Source organism: Passer domesticus, chromosome 6, assembly GCF_036417665.1.
Source record: "Passer domesticus isolate bPasDom1 chromosome 6, bPasDom1.hap1, whole genome shotgun sequence".
Classification (NCBI taxonomy): domain Eukaryota; kingdom Metazoa; phylum Chordata; class Aves; order Passeriformes; family Passeridae; genus Passer; species Passer domesticus.
Genome location: NC_087479.1, coordinates 49,163,241 through 49,183,795, shown reverse-complemented (window position 1 = coordinate 49,183,795; position 20,555 = coordinate 49,163,241). Strand labels below are relative to the sequence as shown.

General features: G+C 38.6%; 1 protein-coding gene across 7 annotated transcripts in view; it reads right to left on the bottom strand.

Moving 5' to 3' along the window:
- ABCC8 (ATP binding cassette subfamily C member 8) overlaps nt 1–20,555 on the bottom strand; it is an 81,581-nt gene that overhangs the window by 12,595 nt on the left and 48,431 nt on the right. For all 7 annotated transcript variants that reach the window (XR_010364947.1, XM_064425356.1, XM_064425355.1 and 4 more), the window contains 13 exons: nt 19,092–19,127; nt 17,568–17,603; nt 14,217–14,315; nt 13,334–13,418; nt 12,598–12,678; nt 10,406–10,543; nt 7,920–8,045; nt 7,130–7,229; nt 6,294–6,541; nt 5,569–5,729; nt 4,324–4,393; nt 3,498–3,655; nt 2,311–2,403 (listed from right to left, as the gene is read on the bottom strand). Coding sequence is in view for 6 of the 7 variants with exons in the window: in XM_064425356.1 (XP_064281426.1) it covers nt 2,311–2,403; nt 3,498–3,655; nt 4,324–4,393; nt 5,569–5,729; nt 6,294–6,541; nt 7,130–7,229; nt 7,920–8,045; nt 10,406–10,543; nt 12,598–12,678; nt 13,334–13,418; nt 14,217–14,315; nt 17,568–17,603; nt 19,092–19,127 (1,431 nt within the window). In the remaining variant the exon portion in view is untranslated. The remainder of the gene's footprint in view (nt 1–2,310; nt 2,404–3,497; nt 3,656–4,323; nt 4,394–5,568; nt 5,730–6,293; nt 6,542–7,129; nt 7,230–7,919; nt 8,046–10,405; nt 10,544–12,597; nt 12,679–13,333; nt 13,419–14,216; nt 14,316–17,567; nt 17,604–19,091; nt 19,128–20,555) is intronic.

Sequence of the window (20,555 nt, the reverse complement as noted above, 5' to 3'; positions counted from 1 at the left end):
TTTTCCAGGCTGAACAAACCCAGCTCTCAGCCTTTGCCCACAGGAGAGGTGCTCCATCCCTCTGATCATCTTGGTGGCCTCTCCTCTGGACTCACCCAGCAGGTCCCTGTCCTTCCTGTGTTGGGCCCCAGAGCTGATGCAGCTGCAGGTGGGCTCTGAGCAGAGCAGAGGGGCAGAATCCCTTCCCTGCCCTGCTGCCCACGGGGCTCTGGTGCAGCCCAGGCTGTGAGCATGTTGGTGTTGCACAGCAGAATGGCTGTTTCTAAATCAGGCATTAGTGTCACCGTGTCAGGGCCATGACCATGCTGCTTCTGCAACCAGTTCAGCCACATTTCACATCCCTGTCTCCATACCATGAGGAATTGTGTGAGGCAGATAGCCTCAGAGAATGTGAGCTATGCATCATGAGTCAGTCATGCACATGCACGTGGAACAGGGAAGCAAAGTTACCACAGCTGCTGGATTGATGCAAAAATATCAGTTTCTCTTCAGAAAGTGTCTCCAAATTACCAGGTTTTTAAGAATACTGACATGTCTCTGCAGAATCCTTCACATTTACATTTTGTTGATTGTTTAACACAAATGCTATGTGAAGTATCAAAATAAACTATAAATCACGTCAGGGCATCTGCTGAAGGCATTTTTGTAGGTGCAGCAGTAGCTGTTTTTCTGAACTCCCCTAGATTTTTTTTTTGTACATTTCTTTCCATATGCAATCTGAATAAATCCAGGATGGAGAGTAACCAAGGGTAAGGACACTTCAGGAACAACAGGCACCTCCTAACAGAATGAATTCCTGAGTCAGTGTTATTTTTAGGGATGCTCACGCTAGCAAGTCTGAACTCCACTCCTGCTAATATGTTAGGCAGCTGAAAAGCTACACAGCCCTAAAAATAACTGGGTTAGCAGCTGAGGCAGGAGGCTGGCAGACAGATGGAACACAGAACTCACTGAACACACATGGCTGGCTGGGTCAGAGACACCAGGATTTAAGAAATACTGCAGGATTTAAGAAAAAGGAGGCACCAAACACAATTCTTTGACAGAGGAATTAATTCCAAAGTGACAGGAAGAATCAAGAGGGAATGCTCTGACAGACTGAAAATATTAGCTAGATAACATAGAATATTGCTTTCTGTATCAACACCAGAAAATATACAGCCATAATGCTTCAAAGATACTCTTGGTCAAGTAAAAGGACAGAGGAATGAGAAAAGCAGAAATTGAATGAAAAATTGATTTTCCTGCAAATTGAACATGGACATAACTACAAACCATGGAACATCGTTGGCACTTAATGAATTAAATATTCAGTAACAGCAATTAATAGAAAACATTAAGCTGCTCTACCACTCTTGGGTAAGCTACCTTCAGTCCAAGAGAAACAAACTCTTAAATTTGTTATTCTTTCTTTGATCTATTTATAACCAATTTAAAATAGTTTGTGCATTACTTCTATTACAAAATTACAATTATAGGTTAGCAAGAACAAATAAACCCTACTGTTTCAAGGATAGAAGTATAACAGTAATAATTAACTGACAAAATATGTAGACACCATCTAGATGAGAATCTAGTGGAAAAGTTGACCGTGTTTGACTCAACTGGGAAAAGACAAGAATAGCCCTGGTTCAGGGAAAGCAGCTGGTAAGCTCAGCAGTGTTTTTTTATTGGTACCTCTGAGGTATCAGCATGACTGCCAGTTTTCTAACACACATACAGAACCCAGGCACGTTATCAGGTATTCCTGGGCTGCCCTCCTGGGAGCTTATGTGGATGGAAAAACAAACCAAAACAGGCAAGGAAATACTTTGTGCCCAGCTTGTGTATTTCCAAAATCAGTGCAAACACCCACACTTTCAGCTAGAAAACCTGAAAAACCATGCAGGGTGCTCCTGTAGCCTCTGAAGTCAGCAGCACGCACAGCTTATCTGCCCAGGACGTGGAAGAGATGAGTCTGTACCAAGTTGGTGCATATTAGTTCTGCCATGGAAACTGTCCAAGCCCATCGTCTGCCACACCACAGCCTGTGGTAATTGCAGGCTAATTTAGTTTCTTAAATCACATTTGCCCTGAAGTTCTTTTTTCAGGCTGCATGCAAGTGTCTGGACAGCAACCACAAGTCAGATGACGCACATGTGCTTGTTCTTTTTGCAGTGACTCCTCTACATACAAAATGCTTAAAATTCTTCAAAGTTTGACATCCCCCCTTGCCCATGTTGTGAGGGCTCTGGATTTTCCAGGCAGAACAGTTCAAGACGTAACATTACCTTACTTTTGAATATCTATGTTTCTTAAAAAAAACTATACCTGAAGGCTCGGATGGTGGTAAGACCTTCAACAGTCTCTGAAAAATGGGACAGTAATGGTAGCTGAGTGCTGTCATCCAGCTGCTGCAGGTCCCTGGAGAGGATTATGAAAAGATTTTGTAAAAAAATAGGTTTGTTGTGCAGTTACTCTCTTGAATCAGGCCCAGGGAGTGAAAAGGAATAGCATCACCAGAGTCATATACATAAGGTTCAGACAGACTGCAAAACATTGCTGCAGGGGAATGAATTCCCCAGCAGGATTTTTCTTTCAACATTTAACTAGCTGGAGTTCTGAATGGGTCTTTTCCCTTCACTGACTTCCCTCCTTTCTCCTACATTCCTTTTTCTTGCACTCAATTTTTTATTGATTTAAACACTATTCTGTCTCTGTACTGAATATCAATTTAATGGAATGCTGCAAATAGGAGCTCAAGTTAAGCAGAAGACAAAGTGCACCCCCAGATAACAGCACAACTACTGAGCCAACAGTATCTCAAAACTCAGTAAATGAGAGTCTGCACTCATTATGAAGTTGCATTTCTCAATGTCATATTTTTTCCTAATATCAGTAAAAGCACATGTAGGGTGAAATCTATTTAGTCTCAATTTCTTCCAGCAGGAAGTAAATTGGTTGCAGACTCCCTCTCAATCTGTGCATATATGAGGGGACGTGCATATTTTTGCATTGCTGCAAACATTTCATAAGAGGGAAGCTATCATCTTAGAAAGAATAAGGTCTCAGATACAAGTAAAATTTTTATATTTTTAAAAACTAGAAGGCACCCAGAACAGGAGAGGAGGCTCATGCACACTGGATCATTAATGGCTAGCAGTACCACATTTCTGTTTTCATCTGCACAGGCAGACTTCAGTTTCCCTGTCCATATTTTCTTGCATGCACCCAGCACACAGCCCTTGGGGAAGGACAGAACCCACTTGTTTTGGGGTTTTTTTGTGTCCTGTGAACTCCAAAAACCTTTGATCATGCACAAAGACCCTGCTCATGCAGAGTCTGCTTCATCGCAGAAGCTCTGCTCGAAGAGCTGCCAACAAAGGCGCTTGTGCAATGACACAGTGGATTTGTCCCACTTGCAGACAGAGCCACAGCCTTGCCAAATTTAAACACCAAGCTCCCCTGCGCTGCAGGAACTGTCCCCACTGCCAGGGTGGTGATGGCGGTGCCCTTACCGGGAGGCGACTCGGAAGTACTTCTGGATGAAGTAGCACATGATGGCCAGGGGCACCAGGGCGATGAGGAACATGGGTGTGACGTAGGAGATCACTGCAAGGGCAGACACACACAGCAAGGTGGAGCGGCTCAAGCACTCCAGGGTAGCTGGAATATGCTGTGCAGAGAAGAAAAGAGCACACAGAATCTTACATAACAAGCTTAAAACACTACTTCCTTTTCCTTTCTCCTGCTTCCTCCAAAATCTTATCCCTTGTGTATTTTAAGCATTTTAAGCATACACTTAAATTCTGTTCTTGAATTTACTACTAGGTTTTGGGGACATCTGAAGGGATTTCTGTGGGGCAGCTTCACATCTGCATTGTGGAGCACAATCCTCATGTCAGAGGATTACAGATGGGATGCAGTAGATTTTAGCATCTGCATAAATCCTGGCAGTGCAGTCTGGGGTAAGTAATAGTAATTTGAATTTCAGTCATTTCTATTCTGGGCAGTAGCATTTGCTTTTTTCTCATTTCATTTCCTCAAATGAATGTGTTTACCCACTTACAAAAGAAGTAGATACTCTTTAATTTGGGGATATTGCTCTTGATCTTATTTTGCTTCTGTTTTCTATACAGGACATCTTAGCAAAATAAATGTTTTTTCAATGTTCATGTCAGATGAAGAACGCATACAGAACCAAGAAAATCATGATGCAAATGGATACAGTCAAAATTATAGTTCATCTGTAAGCTTCAGCTAGATAAATCTGTAATAACTAAAACCCCACTTTCTAAGATTAGGATAAGATAACTTGAGAGCTCGAAAATATTTAATCAGTACCTGGTCGATGGTATTGCAGTCAGCTGAAAATCTGTTCAAAATACTTCCCAGAGGGGTTGTTTCAAAAAACCTAAAGTGGTACAAGGAATGGCAAAGTTTACAATACTGATATTAGAACTGATTTGTGTTATTATTTTGTCTTACCTAAGACAGTTAGTGTATCACAGAAACAAGCAAATAAATTGACAGCCGTAGTAAAATTTCTCATTTTTCCCAGTACCTATGGCTTTCCAAATCAATGGAAATGTCTTGAATTTACAATCACAAGCATGAACCTACAACCACTTAGAACCCTATGACTGCAAGCATGTCCTCAGCTCCCTCTACTGCCTAAGCCATGGACATCACATGATTGTACTTGAAAAAATTCTTTCAGATTTTAATTTGAAGCCACTTCAATTCAGGAAAAATTCAAAAGAAGTTGAATTGCCAGGTTTTGCATCTTTCTGGGAACAGAAAATTGTAACAAAACCAACTACTGTTGGAATAATATATTAAAAGACATTTGGATATGAAAAATGCACACTTTATTATTGTTCTGCAGCTATTAGCTGTTCCAGAACTCATGGAAGTGGAACCTGAAGTCTAATTTTATCCTGGAAAAAAAAAATCTAAAGAGAGTCTGAGGTTTTTCATGTATGCGATTTTTCCATGTTCTTTGGGTCAAATATAGTTAGCTTAAAAATAAGAAGTTTTTTTTTCCCCTAGAGCTGCAAGTTGAATCAAGCTACACCTTTACTTTCATACCCAGGAAAAAAACCTTATGGAGGACAACCAAGGCTTCTGCTGGAACAAAGTACACCCCAGTATACTCTAATGTTGCCTGTAATGACACTTGTCTAAGCTCATTACCTTTCCTAGACTTGCACAATCACTGCCTGACAGTAAATATTTCCAGTGATTAAGATGATGAAGCATGCTATGAATTATCTGTACCACATATTGATCAATAATTGTGTTTTCTCTGTAATTAAAAACTGCCAAGAGAAATTAAACATGCAAGGAAGCAAATCTCTGAAGTCACAGTCAGGCAGGAGGCATTTGACTTGTGTCTAGAAACTCAAGTGGCCTGGGTACCATTTTCAAAAACTACTCAGAAACTTGACACCTGGTAATTTTTCACTGATATCTTAAAAATATGCAATGTACAATCATTTCTTAGTAAAAACTGCACTTAGGAGACTGTCTTGAAGTAAAGAAGACAAAATTACTATAATAAAACTTCTATTACAATCAAAGAAATACCTCATTGGAGCCAAAATAATTTTATTTAGTAAAGAAGAGTGTAGCTTTTTGGTGACTTTCAAGCCAGTCCACTCCACTGCTATTGATGTGACAAGGCATAATACGATGCCAAGGCAGCAAAGAATGCTGAAACCTTTTGAATATGGAGAATGGTCAAATTCCTAAGAAACAAAGAGCAACACAAATATTCATTTTAAATTACATTTAAAATATTATTGTAAATACAGAAGCACAAAAGTGTAAAAATATGAGAGAATATCCTTTTTGTTCCCCAAATTAAACTGTCCATGATTTTCACCCATCTTAAATCGTAATTTATTATCCTTCGGAGAGGGAAGTGTTTGCATGAAAATGAGCGATAAATCAGAAATTTAAAATCAAGGAACACCATAAAAAGCCCAGGCTGCTGTGAGACTGCAACAGTGCAGGGAAAACAACAAAGAACTCTGATATCAAAATTATTTTAGAAACCCAGGTTTGAAAATACAATACATCAATACACTATATATCAATATACAATAAATCTAGCAAAAGGAGAAGACCACACCAAACTTAACTTCATTTTACTGTGCTGTGTATGCAAAAATGCATTGAGCTTCAAAATCCTCTGGATGGTTCTTTTATAGAAAAATAGCACATTGCATACAAATCCTGGGGCAGAGGTTGACAGCAGGAGAACACCCCCAGTGAAGTTGTAAGAGGAAGGTGAACGAGGCAGTGCCTACCATGCACTGGGAGCAGTTTTTTGTCTCGGGCTCCATCTTGATAGAAATGGCATGCTCGGTCCAGAGCGCCAGGCAGTAGTCGATGGCCACCATCACCGTGTGCTTCAGCAGCTGGGACAGGAGCAGCAGGGGCAGCAGGAGGATCCCTGCTGCACTCAGGTACTTGCCACAGGCTCTCCAGGGCATCTTGGCTCTCTGGTGCAGCACTGAAGACAGGTTGTCTTCGTCATCACTCTCTGTTACTTCTTCTGCGAGGTGCAAGAAAAAAGGACAGCCATGCTGACATACATATCCAAGGGACTGGCAAGTGGTAGCTACAAACCAGGTCTTCCTATCCAGAATAAAGGGTGGCTTTAAGGTCATAGCACCTGCTCAGAACTGCATGTATTAACGTGCTAAACTTAATAGTAATGCACACTAAAAAGATGCAAAATCCCTCAGCAGTTGGTGATCAATTTCTTCAACCATGTTTCTGCACTGGTTGGATAAAAATCAATTGCAATTTCTTTCCTTTGTAAAATTTTAAGCAAATATCTTTCGCTATTGACAGATGAAGTTCACCCAGCATACGGTTTAATACTATTCTTCATTCATTATTAAATCATATTTGCATATCAGAAAAACCCTCAGAAGTCTGGAGGAAGCAATGACTTGTGGATGCTTGCAATCACTCTGGTGCAGAGGTCAAAGCAATGGAAACAAGCACTCCTATAAATCACAACCCACATGAAAAACGTTTTGTTCTCTTGCCATTTTGAATGGTGTTAATTCATTCTAATATAATTTAAGTGTGAAACAGTAATGTGCTGGCAGTGGGCTCAAAGGGTGCCCTTTACCTTCATCCTCTTCATCATCTTTCAGCAATGCTTCCCGGGAATACATCGTCCTCCGGAGGTTTGTTCTTTCCAAAACAGGGTTTTCCTCAATAGTTGTTTCCTGAAAAAGGGACAGCTCATGTGTTTTCAACCAGAGAATTAATACCAAAAAATTGCTACTTGTGATAAAACTGTTTCCACTCAATGAAAAATAGGAATAGGAATCTCACAGCAGGCAGCCATAAGTGATTGATTTTCTAGGTCTGTGTAAAACCAAAGAACATAAATTAAATATCTAACATTCATTTCAGCTTGTCAGTCCCAGCCCTCCTGGAATCTTAACTTGGACAGTTATCCCAAATTAGTAAGAAGTAAGATTAATATCTCATTCTTCTCGTGTTATAAGTATGAAAGACAACACATCTTCATCATTTAGGGAACTTGATATAGGCATATCTGAAAAACTTCCACCCAAGGCAATGAGTAAATTCAGGCATATCTATAAAACCAGCTGTCAGTATTAGCAAAGCTTTTCCTAGAATGGCCATATTTATATTCCTTAGGTGACAATATTGGCTAGGGTTTCCTACCAAGAATGGATTAGAACAGTATCAAGGAAATATGAGAATGTCCAGATGAAGGAATTTATCTCAAGAGATAAAAAATAACGGTAACACCAATACTACAATCATATCAAGTTAGACATCACACACAGCATGTCAATTCTTGTTAAACCTTGCAAACTAAGGCAAAAAAAAAAAAAAAAGACAAAATTTTCTAGCATATATTGATTGCCCTGCCCATCAAAAACCTTCTCCAGCTCTTGGTCTTGTCGATTCATTAATGTCTTCCAGTGTTCAAAGAGCTCAGTCTCTGATTTCTGAATGTCCTTGAGTGTTCCTTCTCTCTGGATGTTACCATCTTTCATTGCAATTATCTAAAAAGTCAGAAACACAAGTGCTGAGATAAATAGCCAGGTATGTCTATTTATTTTAAAGCTATATTGCTGTGCTTTGGCAGGATTTTCTCTTTTCTTAAATAAATAATATTTCCACAAACAAATCTGTCTTCTAAAAAGACAGTGACATTATCTCTTGGCTCCATCCCCTTCATTCAACATGCTGAAAATCCAGAAACTTCCTGCACTCCATGTTTTCAAGAAAGACTGCTTTTAAGAAAGAAGAATGGAATCCCTGTTGGCAGATCCATGCCTAAATACAAGTCATTAGCAAGATAAGATTTTAGAGTTCTCTTACCGCCTAAAAGGAAAAAAGCTTTTAGCAAGACATTGAGTGCAGGAGGTTTTGCCCTCATTCAGGCAATTAGATATGAGCATGCTGGCTTCTTCTCTGATACCATGGACTGATAAGAAAGAGCTAGGCAATTTGAATCCCTAAAGCTTTAAAAGCATAAAATAGTGGGCATAGTCTGGAAAAGAAAAATATCTATGCAAGCCAAAGTCTGCAGGGAGCAGTTTCCAGTTTGTGTCCGTGTAACTATGTTGTACACACAATGGAACTACCACCACTCTGGGTCTGATTGGCACAACTGGAAAATGAGGCATGCACATTGCAAACACCCATCATTACAAAAGAGTTAATGCACTATTTATTTTTCTCTCTCCCTGGAAACTCAGAAATTTCTACAGGCAGGGAGTGGGGAAATAAACAATTTCATTTATTGCTAAGAATTTACTTTCAATTATTGCTGTGAATTTGCACCGGAGAGAAGGTAAAAATAAAGAAATCAAGGATCTTTTTGTGATCAATTTATTCAGGAAACCTTCAGCTGGGGTGGACCTTGAATTCTTCTGAGAGTTTTATTGAAAAGATTTAGGGGGACCATGGCATAAACATCAAACTATATTTTTATTTAAAATTTCTTAATAAAATAAATATTTCCTCTTTACTCCATTTGGATAAGAATTGCTAAGGATTAATGAAACCTACACTTAGGGAAAAAACATGAACTATTTTGTAATAATTTTTTTAAATTATAAAGTTCATACAAATCGCTACTGTTTCAAACAGCATATTTCATAAAAATATCACACATCTAGAAGATAATAAAACTAGAGCAATTTCTGTACATCTCCTAAAACACCAACATCTAAAAATGGGTCTTACATTCACAAAGAAAATTAAAACAAGTACACTGATGAACAGCCACAGTCTTCATAGCCTTTAAAAAATTGCAGATATATAACAATAAAAAAGAAAAAGTTTTTTGAGATGGACTCATAGGGAGGGGAAGAAGGCAGAAAATTCCAGTATCCCAAGAGAGACTAATTTGAAAACCAGGACTATGTTGAGGACAGTGGTGACTCTAAAGGTAAACAAACAACTGAGGGACAAGGTCACAGCAGAGACCATAAATAACAATTGCTGCCCACAAAATCCCGATCAGAACAAGATGAATGCCTATCTGCAACTTTATACCAAGCCAGCATGAAGCTTGGGAAGCAGCTGCAATATGATTATTTCTTGAGCCCAGGAAACTGCTGCTATAGCCTGTGCAAGAGGTGAAAGAGAGAAGTCCTGCTAGGAGGTATAACTGCAGTCATCAATCACTATGGGCCAGGAGACCTGGGAGGCTGGAAAACTGCAGGAATAAGTGCAAGGCCAATGGGAACTAATGAAGTAAAAAAAATACAAACCCCCAAAAATTTCATCTTTGACATTTCCAATTAAAAACTGGTATGGAAAGCATACCTCCTTTTTTTTTTCCCCTTGAAAGTAGAAAATATAAAAAAGAAATCTAACAGAACAATCAAATACTACACATTTCTTAAAATCTTGCCCATACACAAAGGGCAAAGATGTTATTAATATACTAATATATACTAGTACTAACCACAGGGATACACTAGGTTTTTTCCTTATATTTCCATACCAGCTTGCATAAATGAACCTTTTCCTGTGACAGCACAAATTCCTAGTAACATCCCAGCAGAGGCAAAGGTGTTACTCAAACATTCCACTGTTTTGAGGTCAAAAAATTAGCCAAAATTTACAATGTAACTAATGTTTTGGGATACTCAATATATTTTAAATGTAACTTGCTTTCACAAGAGTATTAAGTAGCAGCTCTACAAAAATCCAATGTATTTAGGTGTTCCAAGATGAGAATCTCAAAATTATGGCTCCTCTAACTGGCTGATTTTCAAAAGATCTTTATTGTATATCTTCTCACTGAACTATTACTTGGTGGAGATATGAAGTGAAAGCACTGTTTGCAACAAGACATGTTCCTGCCATGTTTTTTCCTGCACAGAAAAACTGAGAAGAGGTTCCTTACCCAGTCAGCGTGGGGCAAGTACTGCAGCTTGTGAGTCACCAGCACAATGGTCCGCTTGTCCTCCCGCAGCATCTTCAGGATCCCTTCTTGCATGAGATGATCACTCAGGTGGATATCCAGGGCAGAAAAAGGATCATCCTGTCATGAGGAAAAGGGGTCAGCTTTTGGAGCCAGAACTTGTGGGATCCAAGGGAACTGACAGGTTTTAATACCAGTAAAGCCAGGTAGATCAACACAGACACACAAATGAGGCCATCAGATCAAAATTGTGGAATGGTTTCCTTAATTTACAGAACACCAAAACTTGAACTGTGTTTTTGCAGAGAGCACGGAGTAACACCAGCTGTGTCAATTCTACAATTCTGTGGGGTTTCTTGGGACCTGCCCCTCTCTCCAGATAAGTTCATGGCCCATACATCTGGAGAGCACGGCTTATGTCAGGCTCCCATTGTGGTTCTGTGGCAGATATTGCATTACTGCTCCAGGGATAGAGACAATGAGCATACTTCTGACTCCACTGAACATCACTGCCTTCAGTTGTTTTTTTGTTTTTGTTTGTTTGTTTTGGTTTTTTCTTGTTGTTATTGTTGATTTTGTTTTTGTTTTTTTCATAAATCAATACTCTGTTAACTCTATTAACAAAGAATCACCAAAAAAATATCACAAAAGAAGCATATTGATAATTTTGTCGACTCAGCTCAGATGTTTGATTTGAGACCTACATTATCTTATTGAATCAATCGATTATATGCAATTCATTTAGGCGTAAATTAATCTGTACCATCTTTTGGGAAACTTGTTTACCTGATCTTATTTATATGGACTCACAAACCTTGTGATTTGATTTGATATTTCTGCTTGCAATAGTGATACTTGCTGTAGGATTTACTTAGTGTTACTATTTCACACTATAATATTACACTAAACCCAGGCTTCATTAGAAATCAAAAATATCTGAAATTAGCAGTAAGATAAAGATGGCCACTTAGATTCTAATAAACCAGAGCATCACGACATAAAGCACCTAGGAAGTACTTTTGAAACACAGTAACTTCATGATCCAGAATTTTATCTCAAAACTGTGTGTGCACTGTGCTCGCTGAGCAAGGATGTTGTCAGTCTGCTGCTGCACTCTTCTGACCTGGCACAGACCTAAACATCAGCCACATGACATTTGTGCTTGTGAGAGTGAAGTTTCACAGGTATTTCTTTACAAAACCAGCCTTAAAAGAACTGAGTGTTTACTAATACTAACATATAAGATTCCTGGTTATTTTCTAAATATTAATACTGGAAATAAAGTTTATTTGTAGGTGCTTTTCCATTGTCATAAGAGAACCCGTTGTTATTAGGAGGTTATTGAGTGTGCTTCACAGAAGGACAAAAAGGGCAAAACCAAGTTACAGACCAGTAGTGGATCAGCTGATTTGGAGCACCTGACCCAACTGCTCCTGCACTCTGATCTTTGCCTGGAAATGCCCTACATGTGAAGCAAGCACAGATTGATCAGCCTAATTACAGGGAAAGGTCTAAATAGCTTCCCTTTCTTTTAGGGATGACAGCTAATGTGCACAGCTTTCCTAATTCTACATGATTTATATCTCACTGTCATAACAGCTGGATTCAAACCTTCTAGAAAACTGAGCTCAAGAAGGAAGTCCTAAATGGGAAAGCAAGCCAGCTCACTACGAGTGAATGTGTAGGATGCATCTGTTTTCCCACCTGGGAAGGTGTTAGAACCTGCTGTCACTCTCTTTCCATAGCTGAAGATGGGACAGGATATACAACAGGCAGTTCAGGGTGCAAGAGCAGCTTTGTTGCAGAAAAGAAACATCCCAGACATGAGGCAGCATTAATTTCAGTCCTGAGACAGCTTAGGAATTTCATGAACACAGATGAAACTATTACATTTCTAAGACCCCAAAATAGAAGCAAGGGTCAAATTGAACTTTTGCTTACTCAGCATACTGAGAGGATAAGCATCAGCACTTCAATGTGCAATACCTACCTGTCTGCAGCCTTTACAAAATGCTTCCTACCTGCAGGCTAGCTGACAAGAGATATAAAACACACAATGCACATTTGGCTGGGCTCAGCGAAACACAATGTTCAGCATGTGACCCATGAAATACTCCAAATGAAAAAGCAGCTCCTTCTTCTGCATGGAGCATAAACAGAAGGGCACCACTCACCAGAAACACAACATTTGTCTGCTGGTAAAGTGCTCGTGCCACGCTGATCCGCTGGCGCTGCCCTCCAGACAGATTAATACCCTGGAGATAAGCAGGAGAGAAACAATCAGACAGCTAAAGAAAACATCAACTGAATATTCATATTCCTTATTCTCACTGGATTATCCATAGAAGACTTTTCTGGGCAGAGAAACATGAGAAATTTTTCTGATGTGTGGGCCTGTAATATATCCTTGTGGTGTTTTAGGGGGAATTTTTGGGGTTCTTTTGTTTGTACCAGTGCCAGTATATGCTAGAGTAAATTGTTTACAAATCTCTGGCTTCTGCTTCCTTTCTCATCACTCCCTAATCTTCCCTGATATGATAAAGCCATTGATTAAATACCTGCCCTTCTGTAAATCAAAGGGCTCTAAAAATATATCTATGTATTATTTATTTTTCTGTTACTTCTAAAGAAACAAAAAAATATCCTGTTAAGTCAGGATACCTGCAATAGCAGCTGCAGAACAGTCAAACATTCTGATAGCAGCACATTTAAATCATTGCACCTCACATAAATGACAGTGTTTCCATGTTCACTGAGCAATGAGCTTTCAGACTAATGACCCAAACATACACTTAACTAAAAGATTACCTTTGTTGCCAAATAACCTGTAAGATTTTAAGAACCAACAAAATAATAAACCCCCCTCTATATATCTAAACCAAAAATAGAAGCCTGTAGCTGTTTACTGACCCTCTCTCCAATCTGGGTTTGGTCTCCGTGAGGCAGAATGTCAATATCAGGCTGGAGGGAACAAGCATCAATTACTGCTTTGTACCTGTGGAAACAAAAAGGCAACAAAATCCACACAAATACTGCTGGAGAAGCACATTTCCCACCTGCAGAGGAACAAAAATTAACCAGCTGGAAAAAATCACACAGTGGAAAACATATTTGTTAGTCACTAATTGTTCTAATGGGATCTCTTTCAATCACAGGCAAGTAAGTAATGTTTCAGCTCAGAAAAAGGATCTTATGTCAGCTTCCCAAATAAAAATGTTGAATAGTTAAACCTAGGAAAAATAAACATAACTTCTTTCAAGGTATATTGCTATTTTTAGCAGCTGTTTTTCACACCCAGGGCCTTTGTTTCTTGTTTCAATATCCAAGGATGACAGAAAATAAATGAGTGTAGGATGCAAACACATAATCAACCACTTCTTTTAAGGTGGGGGAATGGAATACCAGCAACTGATTTCTAAGTATTTTACAATGTCTGGTGGGCATTTATACTGAATAAAAAGGCAGCCCACTAATAATTTACAAACAGTATTCCCACTCCCAAGCAGGTGATGTCCTTCCAGGAGAGGCTAACTAGTCAATCATGTGAGAGAACACTGCACGCTAAACAAACATGGTCCTTGGAAATGGAAACATTTGTACACCCGAGTTCAAGTGAGACAAACCCTGTCCCTTGTGTCACCCAGGAAAAACGTGGTCCAAGGGGGAGACTGTCACCTTCAGGCAGGAGCAGAAGGTTTGTTCCTACAAGGAGATGGGGCCCCATGTGTGACCCACATGACCCCAATATTTATGGAAAAGGGGAGTAAAACACAACAGTGCTGGAACCTGTTACCTCTGCTTGTTAAAAGAGCTTTCAAATGTGATGTTCTCTTCCACTGTGGCATTGAGCAGCCAAGGCTTCTGGGATGCATAAGCTACTGCACCTCTTTTCCTGGGAGAAAAACAAACACAGGAATTCCCAGCTTACCAGTGTAATTGCTGCTTTTGGAAACCATTTTCTTGTAAATGAAGAAACCAGTAATTAGTCTTCAAAAAGGTCTTCCTTTCTTTCGGATAATCAATAGCTTTTCCATCAAGGAAATACATAAGATGATACATTTCCAACAGAATACTGGAATTGTTTACCCAAGTAAATTTCACTTTGTTCCCTCGTCTCCTATTGTGAGATGGGATTTGGAGAGTCCAGCTCAATAAAGCTGCCTCTTGAGCAGAGTGGATGGCAGGAGGAAAATTATCAAAGACTGAATCCCAGCTCTGTTTGGACAGATTAATAAAAAATTAAATGTGTAGCAGATCACTAGTTAGGCAGCATATTTCAGGAGGAACATTCTAGCAAGATAAAGTGTTTCAAAAAGATCCAAACAACTCCACACATGCACAAAGGCAGTGCCCTCTGCCATTATTTTCCCCATTCTTAGAAGAGAACTAGAGTTAGAAAGTAAATGACTAAGTCTTTTCTTGCCTTTACAGGCATAGAAATGAGAACACAGACAAAAAAAATATTTGCTGAATTTCCCCAAGTGAAATGGCCCTCGTAATGGATGATCAGAAGGGACAATTTAGCAGGTACAGTCAACAGGATCTTACTCACTATGCACACATTATTTATCAGAAATTATTATTATTATTATTATTTAAAAAGGAAAGTGCCTGCTAGGGAATTTGTGCTTTTGTTGTCTGTGGTGCTTTAAAGATCCCAGTAAGGCAACATCTTTTATCAGAGGAACTGATACTTTTGCAAAACTCATTGGCATATCATCCTTTCTACAGAAAAGGTAGACAGAGGGATCATATGCCTAAAAGCATATTTGTTTTCTTCCTAGCTCTATCAGCTAATCCAATAAAAAGACAGGACCTCTCACACCCAAATGTGGCCTTTGTCTGCTAGACAGCCATTATGGCAGCCTATTTCTAGTTAGACCTGAAAGCAATTCAAACCATGACTTGAAAAATTACATTTTATTTATCTTCATAAGTTAAGGTCACTTGCCCTACTCATTTTTTTTCAAAGCTTTTATCAAGCTTGTTTAGAAACCAAGATAGGATCCAATTTTTGTTGATGATCTGAAAGAACACACAATTCCACTATTCTGCTAACATGCTTCCAAGTTGAAATTTATGATGGTTCTCTAGAATTTCATTATGCTTTATGCATTTTCTTTACTGGAAAATGAAAGAGAAATAGCTAAACAAAAGAAAGAAAAAAGACAGAAAATATCCCCTAGGCAGCCCAGCCTGCAGCCCCAAAATCTAATTCAAAGAACATTCAGGTCTACCTCAAGAAAGCAGTACTTTTTCAATTTGTATGAAATTTTCATCTCAATAATTGAGAAAAAATTGCTCTGAGCATTTCAAGATGAAGATGTATTCCCTTCCTTTTCATTGCTTAAACTGTGAATTTTGCAGCTCATGATTCTCAATGTGATCAAAAAGTTACTGCTAGTTTTTGAAAAATATCAGCAAAGTTTTGAGGAAAAACTTTTACAACTTTGGCAGGAAGTGTTCTTTGGCTGAGTGAAGATATGGCTCCTGCCATAGAGAGAACCAGCACAATGTCTGGGAATATCACTTACATTTGGATTACATTTTGCTTTTAGGACATCAGTGAAAATTCATTACTGCAAGAACTTGGCAACAGGCCAAAACTGATTACGGACTGAGGATTTAGTAAATTCTTCTAAATTAATCCTAATTGCAAACTGACACTAGGATGGCATATCAAGACTGATCATATTTTGACATAAACAAAAAGCCTGCAAGTGCTTGCAAGCTTCTTTTTCACATATATGAAATCTATTGCATGTCTACATTGCTGCTTACAGTAGAGACCATCAAACAATTCTTACTGAAACTGTGAGAAACACATGGCTGAAAATCCAGAGAACAAAATATTCTGCAATGGAGCGTGCAAGTCTTGCTCTGAAAGTCTGCCTTGAATACCCATAAGGTTTCACAGTTTTAGGACTGAATGCAAACCAATGGTTTAGGACATACAGGCCTTTCAGGGATTATTCTGTGGGTGGAAGTGATTGCCTCCTGTCCCCAGACTGCATAAATAACCATGTGTTTCAGCAATGCAGTGTGTTTTTTTCCCCTCTGACAAGACAACAGACTAACCACAGCCTCTTAATTATCACAGAGGTGCAGACAGAAAAATTCAGCTTTGCAATAAATAGGGAAAACCTTCCCTGAGCTCCCTGGAGACTATGAACTTTGTCTAAAATAGAATCAAACCTGTTTACTAATTATGAATCAGATTAATTCTTCAGAAACAACACTGTCAAAAGGAACAACATTCACTTCTTTAGAGTGTGGGTGACTGAGCACTGGAACAGATTGGCCAGAGAGGGTGTGGAGTCTCCCTCAGTGGAGAGACTCCAGAACCATCTGGACACAAACCTGTGCCATGTGCTCTGGGATGGCCCTGCTGGAGCAGAGAGGTTGGACCAGATGACCCCTTTGGTCCCTTCCAACCTTACTCTTTCAGTCATTCTGTTGTGAGGATTATTTGCTTCAATTTATTAATTTATCTCTACTTCCACATTTAACTTTGTTAAGTACAGGAGGTGCAGTAGATCTTCAAGATCAAACACAACTAGTTAAGGGACACTCATATATGAATCTCAGTGCCCCAATAAACCTACAAAGTCAGATGCTGGCAATTTTTAAAAGAAAATATATGCACTTAAAATGCAATGGAGTTAGGATTATGAAGATGGAGGAAATAATATATTGCAAAGTCTTTCCTCTGTGTTTTGGGATTGCTGACTCCAGTTTTGTCTTGATTATTTTGCACAATTCATTAACTTCTACTACAGTCAACTCAAATTCAAATGCTCTTCAGATATGAGAGAAATGTGTACTATTGTGAATTATAACTTCAAATGCAAAAAAATATGCTTCTTGTATTTTCAGCCTGATTGAAAGTATTGGAGCATTCTGGTATTGCCAGTCCTGAGCATGCAGGAAGAAATCTTTCTGCCATTATTAAACTTCAAGGGTCACCTGTTTGTTTTGTTTTAGATCTTGCAGTAGCTGCATACAAAGACATCCTTTTGTTTTCTAAGGGGGAATATTAAACTCATTAGGTGCAGAGACTGCTGAACAATGTTCACCAAGTCACAGAATGGCTGAGGTTGGAAGATACCTCTGGAGCTTGCCATTAGTTTTTAAAATGTTGTACCTGACTTCCATGTCAACAGGAGATTCTTTCTCTGGGCTGTAGAAAACAAACACAAGAGTTTTTATAAAAAAATTATTTCAGACAATGTAAATAACACCACAAAGTAATATAACTATACTATAATATAAAAAACCAGCAAAATGACTGCATAACAGAAATAAAGCTCTTTTTATGCTAAAATTCTGTGCTATGTGATACTGACCTAAAAAGGGTAGAGTTAAAGCTTCAGTTTGGAGAAGTGCTAAACAACCTTGTAGGAAGCCTTCAACACTTATGAGTAAAACTCAAGACCTCAAAAGATTTTGACGCAAAATACTTTTCTGAGAACACCAAAGATGTTCTACAGGATGTTAGTGCAACAAAACCATCAGAGGTATTCTTACAGCACTTAACCAACCAGGATTCCCAGAACATATGATAATGTAGGTAACTGTTTCATCCAGTCTAACAGTCTTTCCTACATTTTAATATTCTTGCCATATCACTGTGCATGTTATCTCACTCTTCCCCATCCATTTCCATACCAGTTTCAAACATGAGACTGATTCTGACCATACTTCTCTTTTATCTTAATGGGTTCAAATGGTTTCCCTTCAATTTGGCCTAGAAACTTCAGTCTCTGAACACAGAAAGGACTGTAAGGTTTCAAAGTATCCTTTACCATGAGGCTTAGACATGAGGTACATGAAAGTTCCTCTTATACTACACACAGATGGGAGCAGCAGTTTTGGAGGACTCAGCCTGACAACCAGAAATAAAGTATATGGGAGAGAAAAGCTGGCAAATCTAAAGAAAAGGCAGGGGAATAGTTGGAGAATCACAGAAACTAGAAAATATTTTGGTCAGTAAAAGCCACACAATTTAGCCTAAGTCAAGGTAAGGGAGGCCATATGACACTGCTGATTTCAACAACAAAGTTTTCACTGAGTCCAGCAGGAAGAAGATCATCACTTTCACAAGATTTATCATTCTGGAGATTTGTGCCCCAAAGACAGAAAGCTTTGTTCTTAGTTGATTTGTTAAATATTCCCAAAATCTGGGAGCTATGTGAATCAGGTAAAAATAATTTCTGTACCAACAGATGGACTAATCTTTTACTCTCCACACTTCACTGTGTGAAGAATGGTAGGTGAGAAAATAAACTTATGACAGGATGTAAAAAAAATGAAGAGAAGGGTAATGGGGAGAATTTGCCTTAATAAATTAGACCTTTAAAGACTTAATACCATGTTTCAAAGTGTAGCATAAACTGGTTCAGATCTTTAGAGAAAGATTTTCAAATACATATCAGGATCCAATTTTCTAAATCTCCAAATGGCAATGCTTTCACAAAAGAAATTCAAGTCTTATTGAAATAACTTGCATAAATGCTTTCAAAAATTGTATCCTGAGATAATGCAGTTAAAATTTCACTGATTTTCAGAATTCTGACTCTATATCTTAAGCACAGTTTTTAGAAACCTTTGTTTTTTATTTCTGCAATCAATTTAGCAGGGAAACCAATAACTGCATATAATATCATACCTGAAATCTTCCCCCGTCTCACTGTCAGAAGTGCAGCTGCATCACAAATAGAAAGCAAAGATTGTTTACTTAAGTGAGCACAAGCAATCTGCCCCAGAAAGAAAAACTATTAAATTCCACTTAGTGCACAGGCTGCAAACATTACTTATCACAGGGCTGCAGTGCAGCATCTGTTCCTTCTACACAAACTGACTTGATTTCATCAGGTGAAAAGATTTGGTGACCCTTTTTCACCTTATAAACATTAATTTGACTCAAATAAAACCACCTCCACCCTGTCCTGGAGGTGCTAGCAGAACTGAGAAGTCCTGCTGTGACAAGAATGCAGTTTCATTATAAAAAGTTGATTTTCTGGAAAACAAAATGATAATTTGTGATATAGGTTTTCTTTTTTTTTTTTTCTTTTTTTTTTCCCATGAGAGTAACTTCATTTTACAGCATGTAACAGGTTACTGTGAACCCCAAATGCCACCTTCAATTGCCACATACTGTGTCCTGTGCCAGCCCTATCCTTGGGGTGATGTGCTTGTGTAAATGCAGGCAGGTCCAAAGGACAGACAGGTTTTGGTTTTGCTATTTTTGAATGTACACAAAGATGTTCAGAGTTGTTTTGACAGGATGACTGGGCATACTTATTACTGATGCTAAATTCAGTTCCATTCAAAAGAATGAAAAATCTGTGTGTCAAATGATGTAAACAAAATCAAGGAGGAACAAAGTCTTTGATGCTTTAAAAAGGACAGTCTCATTAACTTTGTGCCAACACAATATGCTTACAAATATCCCGGAGAGAAAACTATACCTGCAGATTAAAAAGTTGGTTTGAGACACTTCCATAAAATTTATGCATAATAAGCAATGACCATATCTAAATCAAATTACTGTACAATTTGAGAGCACCAGCCAGCCACCATTTACCCCAAAGGTCTGTGTACTGAACAAAGCTTTTCCACAGTAAACTCACACTCCATTGGTCTTTAGTGACCATGTGAACTCAGTGGTCCAGAATCCAAAAAAACAGGAGCCTGTTGCATATCATGAACTAGAAACCCATTATTTACAGGAACTAGGGATAGGCTGAAACAGAAAATACCTTTTCCAGCCCTTCCCTGCACAACACAAAGACCCTGAACCAATTGTAATAAATTCCCTGAGCTCTGTTTTGCTCTGTAGCAGGGAAACAATTATTCTCCATTTGAAGTTTTAGCTCAAATTTCTCAACCAACTTCTCCACACTTGTCCTATCCCTTCCTTCCCCCTTTTCCTGCATGTTCTTGGCAATTAAGGATGCTGAAATGCCAAAGTAACATATGTTTGATAATGAGGTCTAGATCTAATTTGTCAAGGTGTTTTAGATGTCTAATGATGCAAAGATGAGCCTACTGAGATTTTCAAGCCTTCAGATTTTGATTTCCCACTTAAATTAGGTAATTGCATGTTTCTGAAAACTCCAGTAAACATGTA